The 17,881-nt window shown below is 38.6% G+C and overlaps 1 protein-coding gene across 1 annotated transcript in view; it reads left to right on the top strand.

The window, feature by feature from the left end:
* The window catches only part of MUC2 (mucin 2, oligomeric mucus/gel-forming), a 66,087-nt gene that overhangs the window by 26,068 nt on the left and 22,138 nt on the right, over positions 1–17,881 (top strand). Inside the window, exons 21-31 of the mRNA XM_034418614.3 lie at positions 340–444; positions 1,303–1,485; positions 2,708–2,950; positions 3,841–3,997; positions 5,421–5,552; positions 6,559–6,706; positions 8,539–8,582; positions 11,647–11,838; positions 12,014–12,040; positions 12,148–12,168; positions 13,970–16,635. Coding sequence (XP_034274505.2) covers positions 340–444; positions 1,303–1,485; positions 2,708–2,950; positions 3,841–3,997; positions 5,421–5,552; positions 6,559–6,706; positions 8,539–8,582; positions 11,647–11,838; positions 12,014–12,040; positions 12,148–12,168; positions 13,970–16,635 — 3,918 coding nt within the window. The remainder of the gene's footprint in view (positions 1–339; positions 445–1,302; positions 1,486–2,707; positions 2,951–3,840; positions 3,998–5,420; positions 5,553–6,558; positions 6,707–8,538; positions 8,583–11,646; positions 11,839–12,013; positions 12,041–12,147; positions 12,169–13,969; positions 16,636–17,881) is intronic.

The following is a 17,881-nucleotide window of genomic DNA, read 5'->3' as shown; positions in this document are numbered from 1 at the left end:
GAATTAACCTTATCTAAATGGTTGATCAATTACTCTGCCTCACCATGCACGTGACTATGACCACATTATGACATTATATGACTACAATGGTACCGATACAATAATTTTCAGTCAAATAAAATATGCTATTTTTAAAGACTAGCTCATTAAATGTTTTTTTTGGGGTGGGTGGGTGAGGGAAGTTGGTTAGTAAGTGCTTTGAAGCATGAATGTTCTCATAAACATAAAGGAATGATTAACTGCCCAGTGCCCAGTGTTGCTCTGTGAGAGAAATGTGAAACATTATTTGATTTGATTTTGCTTAACCTTGATCCTCTTTTTTTTGACTATGCCCACTAGGATTACTGTGGCAACCAGCAAGGAACGTTTAGTGTGATCGTAGAGAACGTTCCCTGTGGAACAACAGGAGTTACCTGCTCCAAAGCCATTAAATTGTTTCTAGGGGTATGTATCAGTGATGAAATCCACTTTTTTAAAACTTCTGGTTCTGTGGGTGTGGCTTAGTGGGCTTGGTGGGCTTGGTGTGGCTTGGTGGGTGTGGCTTGGTGGGCATGGCAGGGGAAGGATACTGCAAAATCTCCATTCCCATCCCACTCCAGGGGAAGGATACTGCAAAATCCCCGTTCCCCCACTCCAGGGGGAAGGATATTGCAAACTCCATTCCCCCCCAGCCTGGGGCCAGCCAGAGGTGGTATTTGCCAGTTCTCTTAACTACTCAAAATTTCCGTACTGGTTCTCCAGAACCTGTCAGAACCTGCTAGATTTCACCCCTGGTATGTATCGAGCACAGAAGTGAATATGCAACCTTCTCGACCCAAAGAAATCAGAGAATACTTTGAAGTCTTGAACAAATTGGACTCAACTCTATTTTTTCAAGTCTGACATTAAATAACATAGCATCTGGTTGATTGACAACTCAGTTGAAAGTTGAGGATTGATCATGTTGGGCTATTAATTAAAAAACAACAAAGCATTACAACAAATTTAAATTTATTTTTTTTTAAATTCTGCCTTTATTATTTTTTATAACCGATAAGCTTTTGTCTACTATAGCACATTTGCTCCAATACAGGAAGGGTTATTCTGATGACTGCTTTATAGAGAATGATCTTCTCTTTTTGATTCTACCTGGGCTGAAATGGGCTGCATTCCAAAAAGAGTAAACCTAAACCAAAACCATAATAAATGTGTTAATCCAGTGTGTTAATCCACTGTTCTTGGAGTGTACCGAGTAGGAGGGACTATTTAAAATTCCAACTTCTGTTTTCATCACATAGCCTCCATTGTATTTCTGCCTTTTAGACCACAGAGCTGAAGCTGCAAGAAAAACACATCGACAAAATTGAGTGGGGTAACCAGAGCTCTATAACATATTGGATTCGTGGATCAGTTGGGTTGTATACAGTAATTGAAGCCAGCAATGGAGTGATGCTCATTTGGGATAAGAAGACAACTATTTTCATCAAGTTGATGCCCTATCATAAAGTCAGTGCTTCTAGAACACTTTCCACATAACATTTTTATGTTACTAATGGATGAATATATTAAAAATATTTTCTTACAGTATTTATGTCTTAATATATACTATATATCTCTATGTATATTACAATTTACTTCTTGATAAATATAGATTAACGCAATATGCACAAGAAGTTATTGAACCCACCCGGGAGGACTCACTGAATGATGTTTAAATAGGATTTAAATATATAGAATAAAGGGGAGGAAGAGACACTTTCCTGTCCAACTTAGCTAAGCCTTGGGAAAATAGAACGAACCTTTTACTGGATCCAGCCCAAGGCAAACATCTAAAATGCTTAATGCAGGTTTACAATGCTTTTCCTTATTTACAGTAGGCTTCTTTTTCCATGCTAGTGATACATACCTGTTTGTAATTCTTTTAGTGTGTGGTGTGAAGATATTGCTGTTTACTTGGTAATGATTATTTTAAATAACTATAACAGCAGTGGAATACAGTGAATTTTCAAAATTGAATCTGGTTTAATTTCAAAAGTAAACAGACCAATTCTTTCCCTCTTTACACACTTATATTTGCTTTCTTCTTATATGGAAAGTTATGTACACAAAACTATGATTTGGAATAGTGCATGCAAAGGAAACAGCAGACTCTGTCACAGTTTTCTTAAATACTAACTTTGGGGTTTTTTTTCCCCTTCTCTGGAACCCTAGACGCAATACAGGTAATTCCCGATTTAGGATCACACAATTGAGGCCAAAATTTCCATTGCTAAACAAGACAGTTGTTAAATGTTTTGCTTCATTTTACAACCTTTCTTGCCACAGTTGTTAAGTGAATTACTGGAATAGTTAAATTAGTAACATGGTGACAAAATGAATCTGGCTTCCCCAGATTGACTTTGCTTGTCAGAAGATTGCAAAAGAGAATCTCATGACCCTGAAACACTGCAACCATCATAAATACATGCCAGTTGCCAAGCATCCACATTTTGATCACATGACCATGGGGATGCTGCCATCGTAAATGTGTAAACCGTTGTAAATGTGAAAAACAGTCACAAGCCGCTTTTTTCCAGTGCTGTTGTAATTTCAAACAGTCACTAAACAAATAGTTGTACGTTGAGAACTACCTGTATTTCCACAACAGATCATGGTAGAAATATGAACTTGGTCAGTAAATTATTCAAATTCCTTTTAGCTTTGATGAAGTACTTTTCTTAACTTGCAGGGGAAAGTCTGTGGTTTGTGTGGTAACTTTGATAAAAAAGCCAGCAATGACTTTACAACAAGGAGTATGGCTCAAGACACAGTCAATGCCTTGACATTTGGAAATTCATGGAAAAAGGATCCGGCTTGCCCTGATGTAGACGTAGTCATTGAGCCCTGTGAGTTGAAGCCACATCGGAAAGCTTGGGCAGAGAAAGAATGCAGCCTTATCAAAAGTGATACTTTTAAAATATGTCATCACAAGGTTAGTAGTTTTAGTTTGGTTCTGAGTTATTATGGCATTGGCAACTTTAAGATGTGTGGACTTCATCTCCCAGAATTCCCCAAAATGCTGGTCAAGGAATCCTGGGTGTTGAAGTCCACACATTGTAAAATTGCTAAGGTTGAAAAACACCTTATTAGGGAATGTTGTGACACAGTGTTCTTTAAAATAAAATAAACCACTCTCATTTGGGAGCGTCCGACTGTGTCCATTGGTGTTGCTGTACATCTGAACAATAGCTGCCCTGTATCAATTTTGGAAATGTTAATATATGAATCTTTTCCTTCCTGTTTCCACATTAATTTGCAATATTTGTTTTTTTAAAAATGTCATTTAAATACGTATTTAAATGTGTATTCTGAACATTTTCACAAGATACAAATTTAGAGATGCAATGACACTCCAGATATATATTTTCTAATATATTGCCATTTTAAAGATAGATTTTTAATTACATTATGGTAACCATTATTGAACTATGATATTCAGGGAAGGGGAAATTATGTGCTTAGTTTTATTCCAGTCCATTAGGACAGGAATTATTGATCAAATAATTCCATATTAGGTTCCACATAGACTGCTTTGCTTAAACACATTGAATCCAGAATGCAATGTTTAGCTATGTGAGGAAAGCAAACTTTAAGTAAAATTACAGTTTCCTTGCCTGAGAATTGAGAGAAATGCTGAACAAAATTAACCTTTAAGGCCCTGAAGCACCTTGGTGCTTCCAATGTGAACGGGATAGAACCTCATTCATCCATAGCATATAGACTTCTCTTGGGTAATTGGATGATCACCTTGCTCTTCTGTCTTCAAAGGAAAATGCAGTCATGCAAATATCCAAACGCTGTGATTCTGTAATTTTTCAACAGGTGGATCCACAGCCATACTATGAAGCCTGTGTACATGATGCCTGTGCCTGTGATACTGGGGGGGACTGTGAATGCTTCTGTACTGCAGTTGCTGCCTATGCGCATGAATGCATCAAAGCTGAAGCATGCGTCCATTGGAGAACTCCAGATATATGCCGTAAGCATTCCAGATAAACTATTAAAGTTCCAGGATAAGCATACAGTATCCAGTTATCTCAAAGGCTGATATTCTAGAAACACGAGACTATAATCTTTCACAAGTCTAGATGTGTTTATTTAATTTAGCAAAACCTAATCTTGGTAAGGTTTATTCTCTGAGACATTTTATGCTAAAACCCTTTAATTTTGTGATAAGGAATCCCTGAGGCCAGATATCCCCAGATGATGATGGTGGTGGTGGTGGTGGTAGTGGTGGTGATGATGATGATGATGATAATAATAATAATAATAATAATAATAATAATAATAACAACAACAACAACAACAACAACAACAACAATACAAATTATTATCAAATTACTATTATTGCCAAAATCATACATTGGAAGTGTTGCCAGAAGTTTGGGTTTGAATGCAGCAAAAATTCCTGAGAACACAAAATTGACAAAAGTTCTTCAAAACTAGCAAGTCAAGATCCTGTGGGATTTTCGGATGGCCCACAACACACTTTGTGGAAAAGAAAAAAAAGTCTGGTTCATTGATATTGCAATACCAGGTGATGCACGAATTGAAGAGAAACAGCTAGAAAAAATAACAAAATATTGTGATTTGCACATTGAAGTTGAGTGACTAGGAGGAAGAAATAGGAGCCCTGGGAGCAATACCCAAAGGGCTGCCTAGATACATGGAAATTTTGAACTTTTTAGAGCTGAATATATTGGAACTGCCTATATACTCAAATATTACCCTAACAGCTCTTAGGTCTTTGGTTAGGACTTGAACTGTTAAGCTTTTACCATTCCCAGATTGTGAATCAAATGGAAGATGATTATTATTATTATTATTATTATCTCTTTTATTCATTAAACATGAAACCCCATCAACTGAAAATTTAAAAATGCATCACAAATATCATTGACTGATGCTGATGGTTGATACGGGTTGCTGCCAGCATCCTAGGTATCAACCAAGTATTATATTATTATTATTATTATTATTATTATTATTATTATTATTATTATTATTATTATTATTATTATTCACAAACAAACAAATAAAAATCTCAAAAGGCAAACTTGATAGACCACTGGGTCATTTTATGCTGTTAGACAAGTCAATCTAGATAAAAATGTTGCAACAATCTACATAATTGCCTTTAAAGACACTATTCTGCTTCCAGTATGTACAAATATCCATGTACTTTTTATTAGAGACCCCCCCAAAAAACATAGATAATGTTAGCATCAAAGATAGGCAGCGTAGGATACCTATATAGGATACCTCAGCTGTATAGCTATAGGATGCATACTTGTAGTGTTAGTCATTAGTTCCAGTGATGTCACACAGAGATACCTTACATACGAATTGGGAAAAAAAATTTTTTTCTGCTTCTTTTCTAATGAGCAACTTTCTTTTTAAAGCAATCTTTTGTGAATACTACAATCCTAATGAAGATATATGTCAGTGGCACTATGAGCCTTGTGGACGTGATATTTTAACTTGCAAAATCCTCAATCAAGTCACCACCAACTTTTCAGTGTCATACTTAGAAGGTAAAAGACCTGTTAATTTGTAGTGGATTTATTCTTTAAAGATTGTTTGTTAGTCCAATATGGAGCTGGGAGAATGTAGTTGGGTCATTCACCTGGGTGGCCAATAAACAAACATAAAATAAAAGTCATTCAGTGAGCTGATCCACTTTGGTAGGAAAGCCATTTATGAGCCATGGTGGCACAGTGGTTAGAATGAAGTACTGCAGGCTACTTCTGCTGCCTGCCGGCTGCCTGCAATTTGGCACTTCAAATCTCACCAGGCTTAAGGTTGACTCAGCCTTCCATCCTTCTGAGGTGAGTAAAATGAGGACCCAGATTGTTGGGGGCATTATTCTGACTCTGTAAACCACTTAGAAAGGGCTATAAAGCACTATGAAGCAGTATATAAGTCTAAGTGCTGTTGCTATTGTTATTGCTATACTGCTTGTTTATTTTTGGACCCAAAATAGGATGGTGCCACTGAGGCCCTTCCTGGCATTTGGGTTGGAGTTTAGGAAACATCCTTGTCTCTGATTAATGAATGTTAGCTTCATTAGAATGAAGACTGTTAAATGCCTAGGAACATGATTTTTCTTTCTAATTGGCCATTTTATTTTTGTGCTTAGTCTACTAGACTGATTCTTTAAAAAACAGTTCCAAAGATGTAGACCTAAATTTCATCAGAGATAAAACATGGCATGAGTGTTTCTTTAGCTACCAAAGTCTTGACTCTTAGACTGAAAAGGGGATATTTTTTGCCCCGTTTCTAGTATATTCTTAGTGTTACTACTCCAAGGGAAATATCAGAATAAACATGTACAGAAGAAGTTCAGAACTGCATTTATCCCTTAGAAATGACATCCAGTCAACTGGCACACAATGAATAATTTCCATTTCCTTCTGATATATAAATTGAAGGTGTTATTCTTTAATCGAGTCTTTGGAGCATGTCTCTTTCATGCAATGCTTCTATGGCACAGACAGATAATAGCTGCCATTTTACAAAATGCATCTTTCTGGACATTAGGTTGCTACCCACGATGTCCTCCAGAATATCCAATCTACAACGAGGAGACCAAATTATGTGGAACAAAGGAAACATGTGGTTGCTACCATAATGATAATTACTACGTACCTGGAGAGCTCATCCCCAACTATGAACTGTGCCACTCTTGGTATGTGGAAGAACTGAAAAAAAGCATTTGAACAAATGTTGTTATTGAAACTATTCAGTTTCAAATGGTTGGGTTTGTGCGTGAGTGTATGATGAGAACAGCATTCTAAATTAGAAAGCACTTTTAGGATAGATTATATTGAAAAGGGTGAAAAGTTAGAAGAGATGAGAATGCAAAATTACATATTCTCTCCTACAATTGCTCCTTCCTCCAGAAGTCAGTAAACTCATTTGATAGAAGAAAAGGAGCATGTCAGATAATCACCACCTTGTGTTTTTTTATAAGCTCCATAATGCTTCATATGCATCATTTATTTCTTATGATGGCCTAATAAATTAGGCAAGAATACCGTTCTATGGATAAAGCAATTAGTGGGAAAAGCTGTTTTGGCTACCAAAGTGAACTGGTGTCCAGTGAGTTGGAACCAAGCTGCATGGAGAAGAAAAGAATAGTAGCAAGTCATACCTATGCTTCCTTACCCCACCCCACCCCCAACTGGCAAAACCACTGTGTATGCTGTTCTGAGTGGTCCTGATCTTTCTAGAAGAGATTGTTAGGAACTTTGGGAGTAGCAGTAAGAAGAGACAATGGGAGACCAGAGGTTTTCCCTACTGGGGTCATTCAATTCATGAAATTGTCTCCCACAGACCTCTATATGTGGAGAGATGTGCATCTGAGGAATCCAAGAAGATGGGGATGTCCTAGTTGAGAGTTTGGGTTTTTGACCATTCAAGTCATTCAGGGGTGACTTGAACAGGGGTGTCAAACTGGAATTCTTTGAGGGCCGGATCAACATTGTAGTTGTCCTCCACGGGCCGGCTGACGGGGAGGCAGGGGAGATGGGATGGACACCTCTTGCAGCACCCCCTGTGCCCCATTTTCAGCCAGCAGAGGCACTGCAGGCCAGTCCTTTGCTATTTCCAGGCCAGCCCCGAGGGCCAGATCTAAGGATCCTATGGGCCAGATCCGGCCTGAGGGCCTTGAGTTTGATACCCCTGCTTTAGAATAAATAAAAAGTTAAAGAATAGTTTTGTGCAATTTCTTAATTTCTTCCTCACTTTATGGGACTTCAGCTTTAGAGTCCCCATTAAAATGCCATTGTTTGTGATAAAAATGCTATATAAAGCAATGTACATGTAAGGCTATCTTTTCTACAAAAAGAAAATGTCAGGAAGTAATCTCCCTCCTTCTTTCTTCTTTTTAAAGAGAAAATACTGGCAAAGCGAAGGAGCTTAATTGGAAAAGAACTACCTAGTTTTTGCCAAAGTTTTTTGCCACATGGTAAAAAAAATTAAGGGGATGGGAATAAAAAACAAGCCCTATGGGGCAGTGTTTCCCAATTTTGACTTTGACTACCATAATTTCCTAGCTAGCACAGCTATTGCTGAGATTGCTGGGAGTTGAATTCTGCACACCTAAAAGTAGCCAGGATTGGGAAATGTTGCTCATACACCTGAAAAGGAAGGATCACAAATGACCAAGGTTGGCATTAATTTGGCATTAATTTCTGATTAGGCTTGGTCTGGCATTTCCATTTGCAGTATTGGCCTCATAGAAGTTATAGATATGTGGAGTTCACTTACCGAAGACCTGACTCCATTCTATTCTCATATCTATTCCTGCCAGCGTTAACTTCCTGTCCTGTGAAATTAAGTGAACAACTTACATTTATTATTAGAATTCCATTATGAATCCGGGGCACCGAAAGCACAATTGCAGATTGAATATAGTTAGGCTACAAGAATTTAACAAAACTTTAATATCAAAGTTTAATATTGCTAAATAAATAAAACTTAAAATATTTTGTTTCTGTTTTTTTAAAAAACTTTCAGTTACTGCGAGTCATCGGGAACTGTGACGTGTAAACCTAAAAAAGGTATGTTTTTCCTATGCAAAGAGCAAATCATGATTTGAGATGTTTGTTTTAAAATTCCAAATATTAAGAATGTCAGCTTTATTTTGTAACTTTTTTCTACACATGGTATATTTAAGAAAAGATGAATGAAGTCCCAGTAGCTATACATTTAGGTGTAAATATTTATTTGTTTTTTGTTTTTAAATTACCAGCAATCCTACAGTTCTAATCCTTCAGAGTACAATGTTTAGTATAGTTCTCTGCCAATTTACACAGCCATAATGATTCCTTGAGTTACAGGGAAACTTTTGATAATGGCCTGAGATGTTTGAAAGGTGGATATACAAACTAAATCCAATGAGACACATAATAGAGCTGATTGTTAAATCCACTCTGGAATAACACTGGCAGCTATAAATTATATTTTTCAATCTGTAAATTGATCGTTTAGAATCTTGTGAAGATGTATACAACTCTTTGAGGCTTATTTAGCAAAGGGAAGAGCGGATTTGGAAGCATTTTGCCAAGATTTTCCAGATAATGTCTCTCATGTTTTTTGTTATATGGATTCTACCTTTCCAGTGTCAAACGAGATGATAATAGTTATCTCTCATCCATTATTATGAGATCTTGTTAAGTTTATTATACCAGAGAATGAAGATGGAACATTTGAAAAACCAAAGCCAACTACCAGTGTGTTTGAACTTTACCAAACTATTTTAGCCAAAAGAGTAACAATAGCCAGAAGATTTTCAACCTGCCTGAAGCAATGATGAAAAAGCCTTTTCAAAAACTTGACAGGTTGATAATACTTACAACAGTTCATCAGTACACCAGTCACTCAAGGAGATGGTCAGCTCGTGTTTACTGGATGTTTAAATATAGAGGCTGGGCAGCATCACTTGGGAATGCTTTGAAATTAAATTCCTGAATCGAGCACTGTGGATGTTATGACCTCTTTCAGCTTTTTTTTTTTTGAGTAATTTTTATTTTTTATTTTTTAAGACAAACAAACATTTAATACATCAATCCTCCTTTCCCTGTGAAATCTTGGTGTTATCTTCTAGGCTTCTTCTCCATCTTCCATAAGTTTCTTCTATCTTCATCTTCATCCAAACCATTCTAACATTTCATTGCTAAAATAATATTGTAATCATCATTTGTACATAGTTTATAATATCGGTCATCTATATCTCTTTTCCAACCAACTATAAAAATGATTCCATGTCTTAAAATATTCTGATTCTTCCTTATCCTTAACCAACAAAGTTAATCTATTCATTTCTGCACCTCTTTCAGTTTTAGGATTCTGAATTCTATAAATGACCAAACTGTCTCAAATTCCCATTTTGGGAAAGGTGACAGAATGATTCATAGCACAAGAAGTAAAGTTTCTGGAGGAAACTGAATGTCTGGGGCAACTTAGTTTGGCCCTCAAACCGCTTAGACCCCTTTAACATTTTTGTTCAAGAACCTAGGTAGGCAAAATGTGTACCCATTGGTTCTCGCGACTCTTTCAGGAGTTTTCACTGTTATTCATTGTGGGTTGCCTATCATGGATACTGACTATTCAGATTCAACCTCACATATAAGACCCAGAATGTAGATGTGAAAGAGTCTGTTCAATGTCATTGATGCTTTATGTAGTTTGCTAAAGATCGACAAGATTTCTACACTGGTTAATATTTATTTGAAATTGCTGGGAGAAGTAATCCAGGATATAGGATATGATGTTTATAGGTAGATGATATCCAATTGGGCATTTCATTCTCAGCCCCAACTAATGGGGCTATTCATATCTTGAAATGACATCTGAAACCTGTAGAATTTGATGTTACAAACTGGGATTAAAACTGGGAAAAGAAGAAGTATTCTTTCTGAGGAATAAGGCTCCCTATGGGATTACATTTCTCTGAAGGAATGTATATATAATTTAGAGACATGCTCCCATTCAGCTTTGCTACTTGTTGCTCAGATCATCTCTCTCTTTTTCAAAATTTGGCTGGTATATCATTATGAACAGTTCTGCAGCGTTTTGACGTAACCCAAATCTTGTCACTTATCGATTAAATTATTATAATACTCTTCACATAGGTTTGCCCTTAAAGATTTTTTAGAAAGTATAGCTGGTCAAATATGGCAACCCAGGCAGGGGTGGGTTCTACTTACCTTTACTACCAATTTGCAATGGGGCTGCACATGCGAGCTTTGCTCATGCGTCTGCACACGTTGTTCTGCACATGCACAGAAGCGTTCTGATGACGTTGGGGTCAGTGGGCAGAGCCTCCTGCCGGTTTTACTACCAGTTCTATAGAACCGGTGCGAACCGGGAGCAACCCACCACTGAACCCAGGTTGTAACTGGCCGTAAAAGATCAAACTATAAAATAGCACTCTAGTTGGACTGGTTACCAGTTCACTTCTTGATGCAATTAAAGGTATTTATTTATTTTTTTAATTTAATTTAATTTATTTAGTTTGTCAAACATCTATGAGATAACAGGAATAAGTATAAACATGGATATGAACACAGGAAATGGATACGAATAAATGGGGACAGTAGGACAGGGACGGAAGGCACGCTGGTGCACTTATGCACACCCCCTACAGACTTCTTAGGAATGGGGTGAGGTCAACAGTAGACAGTCTAAGGTTAAAGTTTTGGGGGTTTGAGGATGTAACAACAGAGTCAGGTAGTGCATTCCAGGCATTGACCACTCTGTTGCTGAAGTCGTATTTTCTGCAATCGAGTTTGGAGCGGTTTATCTTGAGTTTGTATCTATTGTGTGCTCTTGTATTTTTGCGGTTGAAGCTGAAGTAGTCATTGACAGGTAGGACGTTGTAGCGGATAATTTTGTATACTACGCTTAGGTCGGACCTTAGGCGGCGCAGTTCTAGGTTGTCCAAGCCCAAAATTTGGATCAAAGCCCCTAAGAATCTGGCTGGCTTGTAAAAAAAAACTGTGACAGTTTCTTTTCTGAACTCACTCCTTCTGAAGTGAAGCTAGCATTGCAATGAAACAGTTGTTCAGCTCTCATGTTGTGAAATTCCTTCTGTTTGAACTTTGTTAATATATTTTTCCACAGAGTGTTGTGTTTATGATGACAAAGAATATGGAGTGGGAGAGATCGTTGCTGACAAAACTGAAGATTGTGTGTACCTAATATGCACACTAAATGGCACCATGGAAACTAAGTATGATGGATGCAGTACAACTTCTCCTCCTACAACCACTTCCAGCACTACTACTACTACTACCACTCCTACTACCACCCCAAGTAAGCTTCCAGTGTTAATAATTCTTTTTATTGCCCTGGAGGATAATAAACATGTATAGAAATTTGGTTGATAATGCCATGTTGAGCTATGTTCAGTGTGGAAACTTTGTCAATTTTCTCTAAAACTCTTAAAATGAGCCAACCAAAATTTACTATTCTTTTTTCTCCATTTCAGTCTCTTCTACCACAGTTTCAACTACAAGTAAGTAATAAAAGCAATGTGGGAACAGTCCAAAATTTAGCAGCATAAAGTACAATCTTTTCATTAAAAGGAACTCATGTTCTATTCTTTTTTCCCCCCCATTTCAGGCACTTCTACAATAAGTACAAGTAAGTACAAAACATGTTTAGTTCCATATTTTGTTGTTTTAAAGGAACAGGTTAGGAAATACTCAGTTAACCATGCTGAGAATTTGCAGGGACTGTTAGGAAAAGGAATGAAAGGAAATAAACATCCGGTTTATTTTCCATTTTGAAGTCATGGAGATTTTAAGAAAAAAAACACATAATATTTATAAATATTTGTATTAGTATACAGGTACTATACTGTACATCTTTGAGCTAAATTAAAATGCTCTGTGCTTACTATCTATGATACTATCAGATTACCAAATTGGGGCAACCTGTGTGTGCGTGAGAAAGAGGGAGGGAGAGAGAGAGGGAGGGAGAGATGTCAAGGTACATGTAAAAAAGGGGTATCAATTATGCAGGTGCAGCTATCATGTTGATTTCTTTGGAGACCTCTCTCTGTGGATACCCCTGAAATAAATTTAATGTTAGAAACTGAGTAAACTGAAATCCAAGTTTGAGCAAGGTTTTATACTGCTGCTTGATTTTGAGAAGACAGGCATATTACATAGAGTACTTATGGTGATTGTAGAATTAATGGTGGCTCTAGCATTAACAGACTGAGCAAAGCTAACATTGTACAGATTGAATGTTGTTGATGCCACAAGATGAGACAAGAAAATGATCAGAGTTATTGGAGAAAATTTACCTCAGTGTTGAGGGCTTATCAACATAAATGCACTCAGTGAAAGAAAGTTATTCTATGTTCAAGAATGAATGCATTATTTAAAGAAAAATATTTTCTCTACTTTTATGATAGCGCAAAGCTAATACTGTTTCCATATCAGAAAATGTAAACACAACTTCAACTTTTATATTGCAACCTGTTCCCATTCTAATTACCCTTGAACCATCAACATTTTAGCCTTCCTCCGATTCCACTTCCACCAACACATCTACACTAAAGAACATAAGACTGTTACTCCACACGAATATTACACACTACTCTTTCCTTTCTACCTCCCAATAACCCTAAGGTTTTTTTCAGTCCTCTCATAACCAACCAACCAATTAGTCACCCTCCCAATAAACAATGACAAACAAAAAACAATGGCTGTGAATTGGGAGGACAAGTAGAGTATAATTTATTTTATGGAGTGAGGGGTTTGAGAAATGGTACATGTAAACAGGCTTAAACAAATTCCTGTCAGTAACGTTATCTGTCACTTGGATCGATATCCTACTAAAATTCTGGATTTTCAGATATTTTCTGTGGGTTGTAATCCTCACTGAAGGAGAATACAGGACCAAAACTTTCTATTAAAAACAAAATTTCTGTTTCTATTAAATTTCTATTAACAACAAAACAAAATAGATTGGAGGAGCAGAAGAGAAAAACATGTATGAACAATACAGTTCCACATCTGAGACAATTAATAATGCTAGGACTAATTAGGTTTGAGCTGCAGAAAACCAGGCAACCATCAAGGGCAGCAAAGCATTGCCTCAATTTTTAAAGGTCAGGAGTTGTAGTCCTAAAGCAGGGATGGGTACCCAAAGTCCTTTTATGACTTGTGGACTTCAACTCCCAGAATTCCTGAGCCAACTGGCTCAGGAATTCTGGGAGTTGAAGTCCACAAGTCATAAAAGGACCTTGGGTACCCACCCCTGCACTAAAGAATATTCACAATCAAATATGTTAAAGAGCAAAGAAAGAAATCCTGATCCAAATACAAGCACTCTGTTAATTCTAACTTTTGTTATTTTATAACAGCATATCATACCTTGAACTATTGTTCTCACAATAGAAATTCTTTCTGTTTCTGTCACTCTTTCATTACAGCATCTTGTATAGACCAAGAATGTAAATGGTCTGGATGGATTTCTGTGAGTGTCCCAGAAATTGGTATTGACAAAGGAGACAATGAAACTTATGAAAACATCAAACTGCACAACATAGAGATCTGCGAGAAGCCAGAAAATATATCATGCCGAGCAAAGAAGTTTCCTGACTGGTCTTTTGAGGACTTGCAACAGAAAGTGACATGTGATGTTTCCACTGGGCTTATTTGTAAAAACAAAGATCAGGTTCCTGGACCTGTAATTCCTGCACCAGTCTGTCTCGATTACGAAATCAACGTCTGCTGTCCGGTGGTGTGTTTTTCCACCACTCCCGAAAGCACTACTACCACAATTACCACTACTCCATCTACTACCACTCCAACACCTACTCCCACTCCAACACCTAGTACCACTACCACAATTACTCCCAGTCCATCTACTCCCACTCCAACACCTACTACCACCTCCACCTCTACTACCGAAAGCACTACTACTACAATTACCCCCACTCCATCTACTACCACTCCAACACCTACTACCACTCCAACACCTACTACCACTACCACAATTACTCCCAGTCCATCTACTCCCACTCCAACACCTACTACCACCTCCACCTCTACTACCGAAAGCACTACTACTACAATTACCCCCACTCCATCTACTACCACTCCAACACCTACTCCCACTCCAACACCTACTACCACTACCACAATTACTCCCAGTCCATCTACTCCCACTCCAACACCTACTACCACCTCCACCTCTACTACCGAAAGCACTACTACTACAATTACCCCCACTCCATCTACTACCACTCCAACACCTACTCCCACTCCAACACCTACTACCACTACCACAATTACTCCCAGTCCATCTACTACCACTCCAACACCTACTACCACCTCCACCTCTACTACCGAAAGCACTACTACTACAATTACCCCCACTCCATCTACTCCCACTCCAACACCTACTCCCACTCCAACACCTACTACCACTACCACAATTACTCCCAGTCCATCTACTCCCACTCCAACACCTACTACCACCTCCACCTCTACTACCGAAAGCACTACTACCACAATTACCCCTACTCCATCTACTACCACTCCAACACCTACTCCCACTCCAACACCTAGTACCACTACCACAATTACTCCCAGTCCATCTACTCCCACTCCAACACCTACTACCACCTCCACCTCTACTACCGAAAGCACTACTACTACAATTACCCCCACTCCATCTACTCCCACTCCAACACCTACTACCACTCCAACGCCTACTACCACTACCACAATTACTCCCAGTCCATCTACTCCCACTCCAACACCTACTACCACCTCCACCTCTACTATCGAAAGCACTACTACTACAATTACCCCCACTCCATCTACTACCACTCCAACACCTACTACCACTCCAACACCTACTACCACTACCACAATTACTCCCAGTCCATCTACTCCCACTCCAACACCTACTACCACCTCCACCTCTACTACAGAAAGCACTACTACCACAATTACTCCCACTCCATCTACTACCACTCCAAATCCTACTACCACTCCCACTCCAACACCTACTACCACTACCACAATTACTCCCAGTCCATCTACTACCACTCCAACACCTACTACCACTCCAACACCTACTACCACTACCACAATTACTCCCAGTCCATCTACTCCCACTCCAACACCTACTACCACTACCACAATTACTCCCAGTCCACCTACTCCCACTCCAACACCTACTACCACTCCCACTCCAACACCTACTACCACTACCATAATTACTCCCGGTCCATCTACTCCCACTACAACACCTACTCCCACCTCCACCTCTACTACAGAAAGCACTACTACTACAATTACTCCCACTCCATCTACTACCACTCCAACACCTACTACCACTCCCACTCCAACACCTAGTACCACTACCACAATTACTCCCAGTCCATCTACTACCACTCCAACACCTACTACCACTCCAACACCTACTACCACTACCACAATTACTCCCAGTCCATCTACTCCCACTCCAACACCTACTACCACCTCCACCTCTACTACCGAAAGCACTACTACCACAATTACCACCACTCCATCTACTACCACTCCAACACCTACTACCACTCCCACTCCAACACCTAGTACCACTACCACAATTACTTCCACTCCATCTACTACCACTACAACACCTACTCCCACCTCCACCTCTACTACAGAAAGCACTACTACTACAATTACCCCCACTCCATCTACTACCACTCCAACACCTACTCCCACTCCAACACCTACTACCACTACAATAACCCCCACTCCATCTACTACCACTCCAACACCTACTCCTACTACCCCCTCTACTACCGAAAGCACTACTACCACAATTACCACCACTCCATCTACTACTACTCCAACACCTACTCCTACTACCACAACCGAAAGCACTACTACCACAATTACCCCTACTCCATCTACTACCACTCCAACGCCTACTTCTACTACCCCCTCTACTACTGAAACCACTACTACCACAATTACCACCACTCCATCTACTCCCACTTCAACATCTACTCCCACCACCATCTCTACACAAACGCCTACAAGTCCAACATCGGGATCGAGTACATTAGCACCCTGTGTGCTAGGAAATACAACCGTTAGTAATTCTTATTCTATTTATTTACATATTTAAAATTATGCATGGAACTTGGAGTATGTTTATGTCTTCGATGCTCAGATGCTTTGCTAAATATCTTTGGATGCATAAAAGGCAGAATTTGTACAACAATTATTTGAAAGAGAAAATTATCTCCAAAATGTGCCTTAGAAAATTATGTTTTCAAAATTTCTGGGCAAGTCAGAATTAATTTTGTACATGAATTTTTACTCATACTGGCTCATCTTCAAGTTTCAATAGAAATCTATTGTAAAGGCCTGATCTTTTCAAATGAGGCAAAATGTACAAAATTAATTATGACGATAAGAACATAAACATATCATGACTTAGGTCCATTTTATTGTATATATTTGAAAAATGTAGCTAAAATTATGCTGATTGTCACTGGAATTAGATTTCACTTAAATGATCAAGTTTTGGGTTTACTGGATGAGGATTTTGGGGATTTTAGTCCAACACAGCTAGACGTTATTATTTTTTTTTTAGTAGATTTAAATCCCACTATTTTATTTAGGAGGTGGGATATAGCGGGAGGTGGTTCAAAGTGATATACCTAGCACTGTCTCCTGTTTTTTTTCTTCTTCCTGAGAGATTGTACTGAGAGAATGCAACTGGTCCCAAACCATCCAGTGAATTTGGTCCAAAGGCAACTGGACTTTGTTTTCCCCTGAAGATGTTTCGCTTCTCATCCTAGAAGCTTCTTCAGTTCTGACTAAATGATGGAGCATCGAAGGATCCATATTCCTTGCAATCATCTAGTCCTTAGCACTCTTTCTGAGAGTCATTGAGGCCACTTGGAGATTTATCTGTGCCCTCGGGGTCACCTGAATAGTGCAAATGGGTGTGGAACCTTCTTGGAACTGCTGAAAGGACTGTGTTGTAAACAGGAGATAGGGGGTGTCGTATCCATCCTCCTCTGTGGCCAGAGAGCTGTTCAATCTTAATGTAGATGGCCTCTTTGACCCTTCTTTCAAACCATGACCTGGATGGCTGAGAATCTCCAGAGACATCTAGTGAACTTCCATGCCGGGTTTCTTCACTCCTAGCCCAGCATCTGATGTGCATTCCTTCCCTCAAATTGGAGAGGGCCAAATTATTTTCCTTGACTGGTTCTTGCATTAACCAAAGGGGAAAAATGCTTTTGTCATATGAACTGATTCCAATTTCCTATACGGTCTCAGTTTAAGCATAGTTAAAGGTAAAGGTAAAGGTTCCCCTCGCACAT

Source organism: Pantherophis guttatus, chromosome 1 (assembly GCF_059756535.1).
Source record: "Pantherophis guttatus breed Tessera chromosome 1, ASM5975653v1, whole genome shotgun sequence".
In the NCBI taxonomy this organism is placed as follows: Eukaryota; Metazoa; Chordata; class Lepidosauria; order Squamata; family Colubridae; genus Pantherophis; species Pantherophis guttatus.
Note: the sequence above shows the minus strand (reverse complement) of the source record. Positions and strands in the feature narration are given on the sequence as shown.